General features: G+C 44.9%; 1 protein-coding gene across 1 annotated transcript in view; it reads left to right on the forward strand.

Annotated features, from left to right (window-relative positions):
- The first annotated feature begins 1338 nt into the window (after positions 1-1338).
- The window catches only part of LOC119186793 (anoctamin-4), a 22298-nt gene continuing 6321 nt past the window's right edge, over positions 1339-17315 (forward strand). The window contains exons 1-9 of the mRNA XM_075871625.1: positions 1339-1486; positions 3911-3985; positions 4355-4513; positions 5288-5324; positions 8033-8144; positions 9926-9980; positions 12619-12713; positions 13366-13514; positions 16585-16737. Of these exons, the coding sequence (XP_075727740.1) occupies positions 1484-1486; positions 3911-3985; positions 4355-4513; positions 5288-5324; positions 8033-8144; positions 9926-9980; positions 12619-12713; positions 13366-13514; positions 16585-16737 (838 nt within the window). The 5' untranslated portion in view covers positions 1339-1483. The remainder of the gene's footprint in view (positions 1487-3910; positions 3986-4354; positions 4514-5287; positions 5325-8032; positions 8145-9925; positions 9981-12618; positions 12714-13365; positions 13515-16584; positions 16738-17315) is intronic.

A 17315-nucleotide genomic window follows, 5' to 3' on the forward strand; every position in this document is an offset into this window, starting at 1 on the left:
AAGCCGTGCTGCCTTTTCCACCATGGCTCCTGCGCGAGGCCAGCTGAAAGCAGCTATATGCTGCCGGCCAACGCCAGGGCGCCTCGCAGCCAATTTCGGTTCGGCCTCCCTGACCACCGGAGAGGCCCGGCTTCCCGCAATGTCCAGCTTCGTCATCGAGCCGGAAATGCGGGGCCTCCGAACAACCGAAGCGGCTTTCGTCGGACTCGCGGCTTATCAAGAGCAGCAACAAGCCATCAGTGAGCCCCCTTCCGGTACCTGTGACCTCGCACTCGGGCATCGCACCCAGCGGACACTGTCACGCCTTTACCGCACCTCCGCGCACTGGACGCTATCCCCCTTTAGCACCACGAACACTAGTGCCACGTTGCTGTGCTCCCTTCCGCAGTTATTTGTATAGTGTCATGTGTTTATTTTGTTATTTATGTTTTGTTTCTCCTGGTAATCATTTTTTAGCAGCAGTAGCAGGGCTGGACTGAGGTTAGCTGTCGCTTATAGCAGTGTCATTTTAACTGCATGGGTGACGCCCGGCTGCCTTTTGCAGACCGGTAAAGGGCAAATTTAGGAGAGGGGGATGTGGGAATTGAGGCTGGCCCGCTGCCTTTAAGCGGGCTTTCCCGCCTTTTCTGCCGTTCTCATGTCCCGACATGTCTGCCCTCCTTGCTGTCTGCCGCGCTGGGAAGGGCGGAGTGACGTATAACTCCCTCACCCGGTAGCGGATGTTGACTGTGGCGCCGCACGCGGGGACCCCTGGGAGGTTTTCGCGCGCTGCGTCGGGAGCGGTCAGATACTCTCCGGGACAGCAAACGGTGAGCCACGCTATCTTTTCGTCCGTCGACTCCCGTCAGTCGGGGCTCGTCGGACTTCGCTGACGGCGCCTGGCGCCCAAGGCGAACGCTCACCCGCTGTTGCCCCGCTGCGTACGCACGGCCGAAGGGCGGTACGGTGTCCTAGTGCGTGGCCTCGCTACGCCGACCCGTCTCCCTTCGAAGCCCACGCGAGCGCCTTTGCCCTCGCTCGAGCAACCGGGCCTTTGCTCCGGTGTCTCCGTGGATCGGCTTTACCGCGGAGACGTGCTCGTGGCACCCCTGTGTAGTACTTTGTGCCCGTGGCGTGGATAAGCCTACTTGCTTTCCCGCCGCGCCTATTTGCAACGGGCTGTACTGCGTTTGGTGTTGCCACAATAAAGTGTTGCGACTTGAGCAGTATCGTGTTTCCCGCCACGGCGACGGTTAACGCGTGCCCTGCGGCTCGCTAAGACCGGACCCACGCTGGTGGCCGTACTCCTTCGGGATACGTGTACACCACATAGTTTACCTTGTTCCGAAAGTCTCTCTCTTTCCCCATTGCCGGGTCAGCGAATAGAAGTGAATAGGTTGCCACAGCCACGTAGTTCTCTTTTACAGCGGTTTTCTTTCCGCAGGACGTGGTGTACCCCGAGTTCGAGGCCCACGCGAAGTTATACAAGTTGAATCCAGTGAACATGGTAGGAATTCAATCATACCAAAGCAACGTGATTTCGCAACACTTATTCTTTCGTTCCACCTTTAAAAAACTGTTACACTATTCACTAAAACGAACAAACTGCATTTCAAATCTGGAGTCAGTGTTGGCCGCATAAATTCAGTAAACTTCCCAAGTTCTGCGATGTATTCGCGAGCCATGTTCGCATATAGCGTCAGGTGTGGCGCTGCTGTTTGACGTAAAATAGAACGCTGTACCTGTTATAATTTTTTCCAGCACATGTGACATCTTTACATCAGTATAAACAAAACTGCAATGTCACGAAGATGTGTTAGCACACTTGACATTGTGTGTAGAGCACAACCACGCAAAATTGTATGAGCTTGGAGTAATTTCTACATGTTAAACGCTTTCTCACGTGCAACTGAAAATGTTGAAGACAGACAGAATCAACATACAAAAACCATTCGTCTTGATGGGTAAGAGCATATTTAGAAATGTACCGTCACGAGCAAGCTTAACTGAAGCGCTCCGCAGCGTAGCCTGGACTGGTTTGATTGATTTGATTGACGCCCGTCGCGAAGCGTAAGGTAATGCTGCCAAGATGATACATCTGTATTCATGGATAATATGCCGGTATGTATTTATAATATTCCGGCAACATAAGTTACGCAGCACTGGCGTCAAATAAATCATTTCAGGACACGCTGTGGAGCGTTTGGGTTGCTGATTAATGTGCATCCAAATGTCATTTTCGGGTCATGGTCAAGTTGTTTCATTATTTTTCACACGAGTATAAGTACTGTATATGGTCTATTGTAGAGTTATTTCAAAGAACTGGGTACCACTGAATAGAAGAAGTGCATAGAAGAGCGCAATATTTGATTTGATGTTTGATAACTTCAAATATCTACGTGACCTGAGTATGAGTATGTAGATTGTTTCAGCTTGTCTATACGTCGTAAGTAGAGAGTCATGAGTCATCACTTCGTAAAACTGTACACCTTTTATTTTCTTGTTTTTAGGCCATGTTACTATTGGTAATCCATGTCATCCTTTAAATATAAGCCTTTATGAACACACGAATTCCTTAGAAGGCAATGAGCACGAGCAGGTTGCCCTGCGTTTTTTTTTTTCAGAACACTTGTGTGCCCCAATGTCTAAAGCTATCTATATTTATTGTTGTACATTTAGGTGACCTCACTATTTCGCCATGGTGAATCTGCGGTTGTGGTGCTCCGATGCCCACCCGAAGGCATCGCGTTCTATCCCGGCCGAGGCGGTCGCATTTCGATCGACGGAGACGCAATGCTAGACGTCCGTGTTCAGTGCGAAGACAGAGAACGTTAAAGAACACCAGTTGGTCAAAATTTCTGGAGCCCTCTACGACGACATCTCTCATTATCATATCACAGGATTGGAACTTAAGATCTCCGATACGTTATTAGAAGTTACCACAAAGGTAGTTTGCCGTAATAAAATAAATAAAAATAAAACGTAATAAAATAAGAAGAAATGCAATGAGTAATCGTAGTAAACCATACCATAACCACCGTGACAAGGACGTTAGTATAGTAAGCTTCTTATAGTTCTCGCGTCCCTAGTTGCGCTGTGGTTCATCATGCATCGCCAACTCGTCATGCTGCAGAGTAAGCAAAGTCTCAATAGTTGCGCATGTCAGTGTGTTTCGATCATCGAATTGCGTCATCCTCTCGTTGAACGATGCACGTTTGATCAGCCTTCTTGATATTTGCTCGTGTGCCAGATGTTACGTAATCTACGCGAGCAACCTGGGTTGACAGCGATGATATATCACGCATCTGTGTTGCTTCTGGTCAAGTTCGGGATAACTATGTGCTGTCTTATAAAGCTGAGATGTTTAATCTTCTCCCTAAGAAATTGTGAAGGCGAATTTACAGCCTCAATAACGCTGACTAAAAACTTAACTATGAAAAATTAGCCTCCTCCTAAACGTCAGCTGATCTAGAATTGCTTCTTTTGATTTGATTTGATTTGCCACAGTACAGTGTAACATGAGGCGCAGGGAAAAGCCGTAATGACGGCTTGAGGGATCTTTCGTTTCCTTTGAGAACAATTGCAGCACCTGAAGGGCATAACAACATTGTCACAATATTACATACCTCGTACAGGGCATTACAATATGATGTACTTTCTTCCACCGAAAAATGTCACATTGTTTTGCGTAAAGATCATGTTGCGAAAAAAAAGAAAACTGAAAAACGTGTTTTATACATAGCTTACACAAGAAAGAGACCTAATGTGATCTTCTGCACCTATAAATAACTACATGGTGTACACATAAAAAAAAGAGCTGCTGATTCTGCGGCACTTAAAAGAGACACATCTATACCTTTGCTAATATAATTATTTAGAATTCTTGGAAGAGTACATATGGTACGAACCGATTTGTACATTTCCTACGCAGATATATGAACCTTATGTGCCATTCTGGGAAAAATCGGCCCGGGTCGCAGCTGCCAACTCTGTAGTGTTGCTTATGGTGAGTGAAAGTTCTCGTTAAGTTTTATCTTTTTGACATTCATTTGCATACACTTTCACAGTTACATAAGAAGCTAAAAAACCATGAACCGTAATAAATACCAAGGTCCGAAATCAAAAGCTGTAGACAAAGCAGATATATAGAATTCCTGGCACCATGAGCGCTACAAGCAGTTTCTGAGTCAAATTTTTCTTCTCTCTCCTTGTGCGTGTGCGTGTCAAAATCGAAATAATTCTTTACAACTGAAATCGCTAGCTTCACGGGCATCTTTTATCGAAACAAACATTAGGGCTTCCGAGATAACGTTGAATTGCTAACGAAGTGTCTTGAAGCCGCTAAATTCATTCCTAATGACCTCTCGTTTCCCAGCTGTGCTTGGTGCTGTGCTCCGTGTTCGCCATCATCGCCTACCGCATCATCACACTCGGGTGGATGTCGCGGAGGCCCCGGCTGCGGCCTCACGCCCATGTAATAGCAACTGTCTCCTCGTCGATGCTCAATCTCGTCGTCATCATGCTCATGAACAAGGTGCGGAATCACAAATGCTGTTCATTAGGACCCAAACCTTTTCGTCTCACCAGACTAGAAAATAGACCGGCGTGAACAGTGGCGGCGTCGTACTCCTGCGTCGTAGCCGCGCGTCGGTAGCGTGCACGCGAGTTATACAGTAGGATACCCAAGGACACGACACGGACATGTGATGACGTCTACGTCGCCAATTGACGTCCTCACGACGTCACATACCACCACAATTTGTGACGTCACCATGACTTGACCTGTTCGCATAATCTCATAGCGTCGTCTCTAAGTCAGAAATAGGACAATTACGGAGGCAGGGCGAAACCAGCTGAAGTGCACAAAGCTTGCGATGTAAGCGATCCTGCAGGGAGTACGAAGCCCACCATGCCTGCCGGGGCGGCTGTTCTTCGGCTAAGTCCGTTACTACGTCTTCCTAGCAGCCGCTTAAAACCGCGTCTGCCAGGGCAGCAGCTCGGTGGTTAATCCGTTACCGCGTCTGCCGGAGTAGGCGCTTAACGCAGAGAGCTTTCTGAGAAGGTCAAGAAGGCTCAATACATAGACTGAATCGCAGAAAGAGATGGCTTTCCACACTTCTAGTTTCCAGACTCATAATGAAAAGGCCCTCAATTATAAAAAGATTGGGAACTAAGCTAAAATACCATGAACCTTAATAAAGTGTGTGTTTCAACGCTGTTTAGCTACACAGCAATAGTCACCTCAAGGTGCTGGGCAATAAGCTTGGAGTAGTTTGCTAACGACAACTTGTGGGCTCTTCTTCCACAGGTATACAAAAGGCTAGCCACGAAACTCACTGAAATAGGTAAGAGTATCTCCACCGTTCGTTCTTTGACGCACCCTTTTTAATAAATGAGTCGGTATCTGGTTGCCTCTTGTAAGCCGCATAGCCCAGAAGCAACAAGTGTTGAGATGTCACTAACTTTGACTTCATCTGCCGTCGCAATTGTAAGATTACCTTTTGCAGATATCTGGGGTCATTTTACTTAATTTCGCTGAAGTTGATATTTATTCGCTTTTGCAACAGGGACAGTGTCATCTTTTATGAAAGGGGAACACGCATGCGAGTGACCTGCGCTTTGTCGCGGCTTCCTGCAGCACCATCAACTGACTGATAAGGAAAGCGCGACTGATTTTAGCGCCATCTGTTAGCAAACGAAGCAAGCCATGACCGATTGAACGAGCACCGCTAAATTGTGCTCATGACGCTCTGGCCTCGCAACGGGCGATGCCACCAAAAGCGGACGCGTTTTCTTTATCTATCGGCTGATAGTGCTGTAGGCAGCCACCGCAGAGCGCAGCCCACGCGCTCGCGCGTTCCCTTTCATAAAAATTGATACTGTACATTGTAATGTCTACGGTTGAATACTAAAGGGAAGTGAGGCTTGCGTGCTGTACTTGCAAAATATTACATCCTATCTGTTCGAGTATATAAAACCAGACGTTTCACTAAAGACCATAAAACACATAAACAGGCAAAACAAAACATTCGTAATGTTTTTTTCCGATTCGCGTTATTTTATCAAGCATCTCATGATGACGCAAGTACTTTTCTCACAAAGCTTGAACATCATATATGACAAAACTTGGGAAGGAGGGGAAGGCGTGAAGCGTTGAAAAATCGTTGATTAGGGAATGCCACAGGTGACAATGTTTCGGCAGGATGAATATTCTTTGTCGGGGCTGCGGCGTTGCCTTTACGAAGAAAAGTGCGCGTGTATAAGCGTTGGCTGGAGCAACATTATACCTGCTAAACAATCTCTGAATGTGTTCACTCCATCGCATACACTGGAGTGACTGCAGTATTAGAAGCCAGTACCCACAAACTTCCATACTGGCTACGTGCATTTACATAGACAGGGAGGATCCTATAATTGCTTGACGTTATTTCGACTACATGCCAAGAGGGAAACATGAAAAATCTCGTAGCCAAACACACACGAATTCAAGTCTTTCATCAAACGTGTCTTACCGACAGCAGCTGGCCTGTGATTATGACGAATCGGTCTAGCAACACTGCACTTATTTCGGTCCATTCAAGATCGCAGAACACTGGGTTTGCTCATGTATTCATGCGAAATGAGTAGCTGCTCAAATAATAGATCGAAATAGTTGTGCTCACCCATTATTGCTACGACACCTGGAGAACCTCCGCCGAGCTGTAAACCCTTGGCTAACGCGCAACAGAGCCGCGCAAAGCATGTGATATTGAGCTTTAGCCATTTTCGTCTAATGCACGGCTGCCTTGCTTGACGTGTCCTACTGTGGTTTCCTTTCTGAGTGCTCCAAATCAAATGTCTTATCTTTCCCTTATTCATATTTGGCACGTTAACCGAGTGAGATAACCGAGCGCGATGCAACTTACGACATCTCTGAGCAAGTGGCCATGGTAAGCAGAGGCACGCGCCACGACCACGTCAAGCTGTTCCCGTGCTTTGCCCGATTTAAGATTCATAAAATAGGCAAGGAAAATGACCGATAAAGAAAAGCCAAGTTCTTTCACAGGTCAACACAATTTCTTACTTTGGAAGAATTTGTGAAGCACGATGAATGCGAACATACGCATTAACCTCATCTGGTTGAACAAGATCAGTGGATGCTCGGCAAGTGCGCATGTTCCTTAAAACCCAAACTTGGGCTCAGTTTCCAGGGAATGTCTTTGAAAGCACGTATGAAAAAACGCATGATATCAAACAAAGCTTCTCACACATAAATCATCTGCTCTTTCAGGGAAGTCATTGATTTAATTTTTGAATATTTCTATGACAGGTATCTGAACCTTAAGTTAAATTTTGCTCACAATTCATACGTACCCAGTGTAAAACATTTTCTTGAACCAGAATAATCGACTTCGGGCCAGTCTTGAGTTTTTTTAGAATTTTTTTAAAAACTCAGAGTATCGTACCGCAAGTAAAATAGTCTCATTCATTGTCTATGAAATTAAAAACTTTAGAAAGCGACGTATGAGATTAACAAATCCTAAACCTCTGCGCCTTCTCATGCTGTGATACCACATTTGTTCAGCGCGTGCATATGAGGCCTTCCGAAAAGTTCTTGCAAATCAGGAAATTGTCTTTAACTGTAAGAAACTCTGCTTTTGCATATCGGTTTTCTTCATTTATTATTTTGTAAATTTTAAATCACACATATCCCGGGTAGCGCTTCGTATCAGTTTTAATTTTTAAAAGAAATTTTCTGAATATTCTGAAAACCGGGAGTGTCATACCAAAAGTATTCTCCAGATAAGCAAGAGTGTTATATAAATATTGAATAATGGCGTATGGGATTACCAAGTCCAAAACCGCTGCGCCTCCTCATGTTGTCATACTACACCTCTTCAACGGGTGTCTTAAAGGCTTTCCGACGTCGAGATGACGCAAATCTAAATATACTCATTCTTGTGGTTCATAACTTCTTAATTATTTCAGTGATCTTTCAATGCAGTGTCTGCTTTATTTCAGTCGTAATGTAGGCGACGTTCCGTCGACGTTACATTTATTTTTCTTTTTTCAGAGCGCCCACGGACCCAACACGACTACGAGGACAGCTTTACGGTCAAGATGTTCCTCTTCACATTCCTCAACACGTATTCTTCGCTCATCTACATTGCGTTTTTTAAAGGAAGGTACGTGGTACAGGACTATTGCACAACACGCTAAAATTATGCTGCAGTCTTCCTACGAGAGAGTAAGGGCCTATACACGCGCTATCCGGACAACCACACCACGCGTGGCGAGACACCTGCCGCAAGCAAGCGGAGGGTGAAGGAGCGAATAGGCGACCCTCTTTCGTCCTCCGCTTCTGTTCAATATAGGTCCCAGCATGTGCCTGACGTCTGTGCGGATAACACGTGGTCTTTAGTTGTGCTATCTACAGGGGCCTTAGTGCTATCAGCACAGCCGCACCACTCGTGGCGTGACACCTGCAACACGTAAGCGGAGGGCGAAAGAGGGTCGCCGATTCACTCTTTCGCACTCCACTTGCTTGCGGCAGGTGTCCCGCCACGCGCGGTGCGGCTGTGCTGATATCGCACGTACAGGCCACGTGATATCCGCACAGCCACCCCACACGCGCTAGGACACCTACTGAACGGAAGTGGAAGGCGAAAGAGGGTTGCCGATCCACTCTTTCGCCCTCCGCATGATTGCGACAGGTGTCCCGCCATGCATGGTGCGGTTTTGCGGATAGCGCGTGAGTAGGCCCTAAAAAGCAAACTTTGTGGCAATTTCTTATTTCCTCGTGGTCTGAGGCTGAACGAATAAACCAACTATATAACGTATAAAATAACGGCAACGCGGTGTCGGTAGAGAATAGCGCGTTCACTCAACCGATAGTTTCATTCACCATTCACAGCTAGGATGACCTGCTGGGTTATAAAGTTAGAATGCAGCTTTGCAGAATTGAGGCGATCCACGACAGGCATTGCCTAAGAACTAATAAGTAAAAAAACAGTATCTCAAAATATCCTTTCATAAGAGTGCTAATTAATCTAATGTAACCAGCGTTCATCGATGTGTATTCGTAAGTTACTGTACGTGGTACTAACACGCACGAGGTAATGTGAAGCTTAGTGTATATGCCGAATGGTGGAAAATGTACATGAGGTAAAACTATGAAACTTTTGCGGCAGGTTTCATCCCTTAGCATGTCCTTCAAACTCCTTTGAAAGCTAATTTCCCCGGTGCACTTAACTCTTCATGAAGAAGTAACCAAAATTCCGAAAACCAAGAGGCTGATATGGTTATCAACCCTATTTATCAATGCTATAAGAATGGTTTCAATATCGGCCTCCTACGAAGTAACCAAACACATAGGTTGTCGCTAAAACCAGTTAAGGCAGTTTTGTTGTCTCAAAAGATTTAAGAAGCTGATTTTGTTAGTAATAATGTATAATTACTTACTTTAGGAACTAAACTCTTAGCGCATGAAGCATAAACCAAAAACAAGGCAGTGACTGAATGATGATATCATTATGTATTTATTCGATAAAATATAATATTAACAAAGGCGTTGAGGCAATGGAAAATAACAATTACGGACAAGTATTGTGAATTGCGCCTGTGCTGTCAAAAGTGTGCCCACCATGCCAAAGGTGACTTTTAGAGTGATACGTTTATGTTGTAGTCTAGTACGACGTGAGGTCTCAGTGGGAAATAGCGATTTGGCGTTAAATGAAATCAAGTGAAGTTAAATATAAGCACTCAACCAATTTATCGTTTTTGGTGCTATGGGGGTATGGCAATAACAGAAAAATAGTGATCAGGCATGGCCATCGCAACATTTTCTTACGCTAAAAATGTCCGTTACTGAGCTGCCTGTGACGGGAACAAAAGAGTAGCGTTCAGTGGTCTTATTTATTTATTTATTTATTATTTATTTGTTTTATTGCTTTGTTTATTATATCAGGCTCGCGTCACACCCAGGATACCATGGAACCATTCTAGGATACAGCCTGGATAAGGTGCGTGAGGCTTTTTATAAGCTTTTTCATAAAAAGTCATTTAGTTATATTTTTTTCTACGTTGTACGGCTGCATGGTAAACCTTGATAAAGTGGGTGCACGAGCAGGTCTTCTTTAGTTGTATAACCAACACTGTTTACAGAAGAGCAAGTCTGATGCTTTGATTCTGAATATTCATTAGAATGTACGCGTCGTAATAAATTAATTATGATATCATGACACGCAGAGATGTTAGTATAATATTTCAGTAGGAGATGGCCGACGAGAAAAAGGAGTGCTTGTGGACACTTGAGTGTTTTATTGCTTGACGCATTAATTTACAATGATTTAGTTTCTATCGCTTTGGACACTTTGCTTTAGAAGTGAAACATATGTATACTACGATGTAAAGGAACTCGAGTGAGGAAAAATTATAGTCTCTTGCAATTTGTTATGCAATAAATTTCCACGTGGGAACTCACCGCGTGCCCATCGTATGATTTACTCTAAGCTCAATATATAAATTGAATCCCAGCTGCGGCGGCCGCATTTTCGATGGAGGCGAAAATGCTGTAGGCCCGCGTGCTCAGATTTGGGTGCACGTTCAAGAACCCCAGGTGGTCGAAATTTCCGGAGCCCTCCACTTCGGCGTCTGTTGTAATCATATGGTGGTTTTGGGACGTTAAACCCCACATATCAATCAATCAATCAATTATCGTGAAGTCGTGATGTCGACGAAGGCAGCAGACTGTAGGTCCAAGATGCAACTGTTTATTGGGCTGAACTTGTGGCTGGTGAAAGGAAGGTCGGATTACAGCACAGCGATACACAGTGGCACTGAAAGGAAGGTCGGATTACAGCACAGCGATACACAGTGGCGCTGATAGTGGCGAGCAAAGCGTCGGCTATCGATTCACTGACAAACGCTGCCACGCATCGCCGTATATACATGTGCCGTCGAATAATCCAGCGCTATGGATAGCGGCCACGTGCGTTTTAGAATAATCTGTAATGATAGCGTTGTTCGCGTAATCTTAACAAAATTATCTCCCTGAAGCTTCTCGAACACTGCAGGCGCGGTTTGAGCTGAGAATTACTTACGTTGTAACGGGGCAATAACAAAACTTGACATACGATTGTGGCAATATGCATTCATTAACTTACTACTTATGCATTACGAGCTAAAACTACAATATGATTATAAGTCAAGCCAACGGGGGGAAGACCGGATTATTTGTGACCTTGTTGAGTTTTTTAATGGGCTATTAAAAGGGCTCCAATATTTTTAGACCCCTTAACAAGCTGTTTGACTCATTCGGCAGACACTGGCGATTACTTTCAGCGCTGCGCAGACTTACAAACTGTGGAAAGTTACAGATTGCGGTGATCACTTACAGCACTTCGGGTTACAGCGCTGTGCAGTGCGGACCGCGCAGACGCTCCGTTTCGAAAATTAATTCCCACGCTTATTTCTTACGTCTGTCCAATCCCCCTTGCAAGTGCAGTGACAAAGTCTTTTTCATTGGCAACAATACGCACTACTGAGCTTGTCAATGGGTCCTTTGCACTGTGAAATGACACCTTGGCCCCTCGGTGACAAAGTTTTGGCCAAGCAGTCCCCATATTTCCATATTTCTGTACCATTTTGTAGAAACCGGTACTAACGAAAACCTCCGACATAAAGGGTCCTCTCTATACTTTCTGCTAGAGGAAGGTTAAATTCCTCAGCAATGCTTCGCTACGGTGGCTAATGCAGCGTCCTCCTTATCACACCGAGCTTCCTTCCCCCGCCGGTATGATACATGCGCACGTGGCAGAAGCCTTGCTCAATCGTTGGCTGTGCCCTGATGCCGTAATCACTGACGTCGTGTTACGTTGCCGAAGTGGGCGTAGCCTACAATGGGCTTCCGCTTCGAGAAAATGGTGAGTCCCTCCGCTTCGAGAAAAGGGTGAGAAGGACGAGTGAAAAACCAAAACCACCCAAAGCGGGTCGTTCTTAAACATTGTAATTTTCTTATTAGAGCCATCATTCGCAAAGTTTTTGAGGCAGCATGATCACATTGTACAGGTGCGTGGTTACGCCCTTTAACATGCGCCTAATTGAAAGTCAATGGAGGCGTGTGCATTGTTTTTAACGCTACAGAAACGTTAGTAAGACCTTTGCGGTATTTTACGCCCCTGGTACCGTTTTCATGATAAAGGTAACAAACGTCCACTTTACCTTCAAATCGATAGAACAAAAAATATCGACATCATCTGGCCTGTCTTAATGCATTTTGCCAGTGTTCGCTTCCCATTAACCGTTCCTTGACAGTACTTGAAGCTTCCGTGCCTGCCGGGCTATGGGTGATAACCGACGTCAATATCATGTACAATTGCCCTAAACTGTTACGAAAAATAAAATTGAGTCCACAATCTATAGAAAATGAGAATAACAATGATTTTTCAGATTTCACATCCCACAAACACAGTGAGGGACACCGTAAGGGGGAAGCTGCGGAAATTTCGAAAACCTGCATTCTTTCAGGTGTTCCTAAATATGAGTACACGAGCTTCTAGCATTTCGGGATTCCATCCCGCCACCTTCAAATCAGCACTAAATCACTATGAACACGTGGATAAGCACTAGAGTACTTCAACCACCGCTCGTGCCTTTCAGTGCGAAGACGGCTGCCTGTATGAAGTTACCGTCCAGCTGGCAATCGTCATGGTTGGCAAGCAGATCATCAACAACATCTACGAATTCGCACAACTGTAAGATTATCACTCGTTTATTTTTCCAAGCGAACTTTCTTGTGAGCTACGGATTCTAGGGGCGACATTGATGCACCCGAAAATCCCGGCGCCCGCTATCGCACAGAAATGCCTTCCTCGAGGTGCGCCGGTGACATGCGTAATTCGCGTGCATTAATTTCCAATAATTGTTTTACACCAACGGTCGGCAAAACTTGTGCGCCTCACTCATACTCATTCATTAAATGTATTTTGCTCTTAAGCTCACTTGGATTCAAACTCACCAAAAAATTTTCAATCACCCAGATTCGCTCAGACTCAGTGCTAGGTCCAAACGAGTTTGCCGACCTATAATAAATAGCCATTTCTAAGTGGCAATCAGTTACGTTTGTGTTCAGTTACGTCGCAGTACCTAAGTTGCCTAACAGGCAAATGGGTTAGGGGGAGACAGGAGGTTAGCTGGAGAGATGAGATTAAGAAGTTTCCGGGTATAAATTGGCAGCAGCAAGCACAGGACCGAGTTAACTGGCGGAACATGGGAGAGGCCTTTCTCCTGCAGTGGACGTAGTCAGTCTGATGATGATGATGATGATGATGATGATGATGATGATGATGATGATGATGATGATGATGACCTAAGTTACTAATTCAGCTGACGTCACAACCAACGCAGGCGAATATCGAACCGGTGGCGCTCGTGGCAGCGGGACCACATCAGGCGCAAAGGAGGACTCCGCGCTAGACCGCTGACCCGCTGGGAAGAAGACTACGTGCTGGCAGAGTGGCGGATGCTGTCGCTCTTCAACGAATACCTTGAGATGGGTGTGCACCCTACTGGGGGGATACGATAGCGTGCTTGGTGGCCGCCTCTCATACGCAATGGCGTCACTGTGATAGAGCTGTTGAACACTTTACTGCCCGATAGAGCGAACGTTTCGACAAGAGCACTCGTCTTGAGACCATTGTGATCTGTTATGCTGTGCGGGCGCCCTTAATATGAATTGCAACATGGAACCGTGTGGCCTCACGAGTTCAAAAGGTTGCGCATGGCTTCAAGTAGTTTTTTTTATTAAATTTCAGGATATAAGTGTTGACTTCTTATTTGGGATCGTACCAAAGTCCAAGAAGCACGTTTAAGTGATAAAAAAGGGGCTAGTGAAAACCATGCGCAATTTCTGAACTCGTGAGGCCATCCGCTTCTTTGTTCCGAGTGATATTGAGCGCGACTGTTCATAAGGCCGTTATACTTGTGCTACGCGATGGAGTACTTTCATTATTTTGTAGTTTATTACCCCAAATTAACTAATGTAGTTGCACATAGTGAAAATTGTGTGATCACAAGTAGGTCCTTTTTTCTTATGTAGATTACAAGCTATGAGGTAACCTTTTCAATTTTTAAAACGAGAAGGCACGTTTAAACATAATTCCATGGCAAACGCTATCACAGAACCAGTGTGAAGCACGGGATTAATACAATGCAATCGACGGAGGAAAAAGAGACGCAGAAAAAGAGGGCTTGGACCGTCCAGTTATCCTACACTCTTAAAAAAAAGTTAGTATAAATGTAGCAACTGCGGGCAAATAGATAGTAACTGCAGTGGTTACTACCTTTCTTCGACCGTTACTACCCTTTTGCTACCTGTTTACTACCTACTTTAGTAAACAGTTACTACTTGCAACCGTTACTAACTTTTTGTGACCTCTTTACTACCTACGTTAGTAAACATTTAGTAAGTGAAATGAGAGAGGTAGTAACTGCAGCCTGCATCCCGGCTGCGGCGGCTGCATTTCCGATGGAGGCGGAAATGTTGTAGGCCCGTGTGCTCAGATTTGGGTGCACGTTAAAGAACCCCAGGTGGTCTAAATTTCCGGAGCCCTCCACTACGGCGTCTCTCATAATCATATAGTGGTTTTGGGACGTTAAAACCCACATATCAATCAAGTAACTGCAGCCTTTACTACCTTTCTTGCCCCGTTACTACCTCTTTGCTACCCGGCTTTTTACCATCTCTTCCAATATAGTATGTAAATGCGATTCTGATAATTTATGAGAGGAATCGTCTCGACGTATAATCATTACACAGAAAAATAAAGCAGAAGGTATCCATAGATCAAGAAAATACATTTTGTTTCAAATTACGCAACCGAGATATGTAAACGCCGTTCTGATATTGTCGTAACAAAGAAGTACAAGTTAACGAACCATAAGCAAGTGCTACACGTTTTTTAATAGACTATCACAGCAAACTTAGTAAATTACAGCACATATTAACAAGACCGGCAGATCAATATAACCAGACGGTCACAATTAGCCTCGAGGACAGTCACAGTTAATCCACTGCGGCATGTCTCGAAATATTATCATTGTTTTGGCGCGCCAAACCCCTAAAACGAATATTACCTTTTAAACGCAGTTATATTAGTTGTGTGAAGCATTCAAATGCACTGAGAACGAGTTCGGTACATTGCTCCGGCCATCTACATAATGCCTTTTTGTGGTCATTTTCTAATAAATAAATATGATATATACTTTTTATAAGCATGTATCATTAAAGGTCTTGTGCTACGTCATCAAACACATGAAATCAAGAAGTATAATATAGTGCTATAGGTTTATATTTGTAAAAATTCATCCTGAAACGCAAGTGCTCCCCTGTGCCAGACATGCCCCTGCAAAGTAGGGGCTATATGTACCCCACGCTTACTTCTTACTACATGTATACGTAAAAAATAGTGAACTTCGCTCGCTCTCCGGCGCGCCGATGCTGGTCACAGTGCAAGCAGGGCCACGAAGATTGAACAATGTAAGATCCCGGATTGAATCTGCACGTGTTTCAATGAAGTTTATCGGCCAGCCGTTCCGAGCATTCCAAACAGATATGACTCCTGACGTGTGGCCACTCACAGTTAGATCCCCTGATGTCTTGAGGCACGTGACTTCTTTGAAAGGTCTCAGGTTGCGAATGTGATAGGAAAGCTTCGAAACAACCCTTGTGCTGTGTTATCGCTTATACACTGAACCAGTCAACTTGGACAGGTCGACATTCATCTTTTGCATGAATCATCGAGCAGTTCATACAGAACGTCATGGAGGATTTCTGACTTGCATATAATTTTGCGATTGCATGGCCATGTTGCAGTATCGTTTCCACCAGAGCCAGCCACCGCTTTGCACACCCGCTTGCACCTGATGAGACTCGCGCCATCCACTAATGCCAAGATGGGCAGCAGAACCTTGTTTAATACAACATCCATGGTTGCTTGTACTGTCATCATGTTTCGGCATGATTGCTTGTTGGCCTGCGAAATAACCTAGCAGTAATGAACAGATGCGGAGTCTACAAGCGAAAATGAAAAGTTGAGCTCGTTTGCGCCTAAGTTGAGCAAGTGTTCAAATCGTCAGCATCGGTGCGCCGGAGAGCGAGCGTAGTAAATAGTGAACTTCTTTTCCTTTGGTCTATGCATTCTTCGCATTCATGGCACACCCCGCTTCTTAAGCGAATTCGTCTAGTTGTAAGACATTGATTAGCCATCATTAACAGTGGAGAAATAATATGCCAAAATGCATGGCCTGCGTAGTATCGCTTACTACTTTTTTCTTTAAACCTTTAAAAGTTACTACCAATGGGTGGTAACGGCTAGGGTAGCAACAGTTACTAACTGCTGCTAGTAACATCAGAGGTAGTAACTGTTACCACCCTCGCTGTTAATAACTGCGCTTACTACCAGGGTTGTAACATATGTGACAAACCATTACTACCCCAAAGTTAGCAAGTACTACCACCTTTTTTTCTAAGAGTGTAAGCGAATGAGCAAGGGACACTTATAAGGCTTTCACTTTAATAAAGATTCGGTTGAGTCTTCAACGTTCTGACTCGCCCTATATCTCCAGCCATCCAATTCGGTTTTGTGACGCTGTTCGTGGCCGCCTTCCCACTTGCTCCACTGTTCGCACTACTGAACAACTTCGTGGAGATCCGCCTGGACGCGTACAAATACACGTGCCAGCTACGCAGGCCACTTGCGCAGAGGGTGCCCAACATCGGTGAGTCACTGCCAATAAAATATTAGTGCTTGTGCACAAAGAGAGGGAAATTGACAACAACCTCTTGCTAGCACGACGAGACAAGGAAATTCGTATGTATTTCTTAGAACGAAAGCCTTTTGGTTCCAAACAATTCTTTCAGAACTGGAGATCTATTCTGAGACCAACGTATTTTGGTCGTGATTCCTCTATTAATTGAGCTAAGCAGGAAGCTAATAATAGGTCATGTGATGGTGGACAAATCAATAACTCTAGACACATTGAGACATATTGCAAATGAGTGCTATGGAACCAATCCGGATTTGTCACGGGTTTCATCCCCGAACCAGGACAAAGTTTTTCGCAACTAAGGTATCTGTTCCTGACAATACCATGAGGACTTGTTTGTAGTCTGGCGCTACAAACCAGTTGGCCGTCAGTTTCTCTTTATTGCCGCTTCCACCCTTTACGTGTTCAAGATCTTATTTCTAATTGTGGTACCCTGCTGTCCCGTACATCCTAATGATAAGTGCAAGCTGTGCCCCAAGGCTACTGAGGCGTGCCATGCAGTCATCTGCGCAGGAAAGCCATGTTACGTT

The sequence above is a fragment of the Rhipicephalus microplus genome, chromosome 8 (genome assembly GCF_043290135.1).
Source record: "Rhipicephalus microplus isolate Deutch F79 chromosome 8, USDA_Rmic, whole genome shotgun sequence".
NCBI lineage: Eukaryota > Metazoa > Arthropoda > Arachnida > Ixodida > Ixodidae > Rhipicephalus > Rhipicephalus microplus.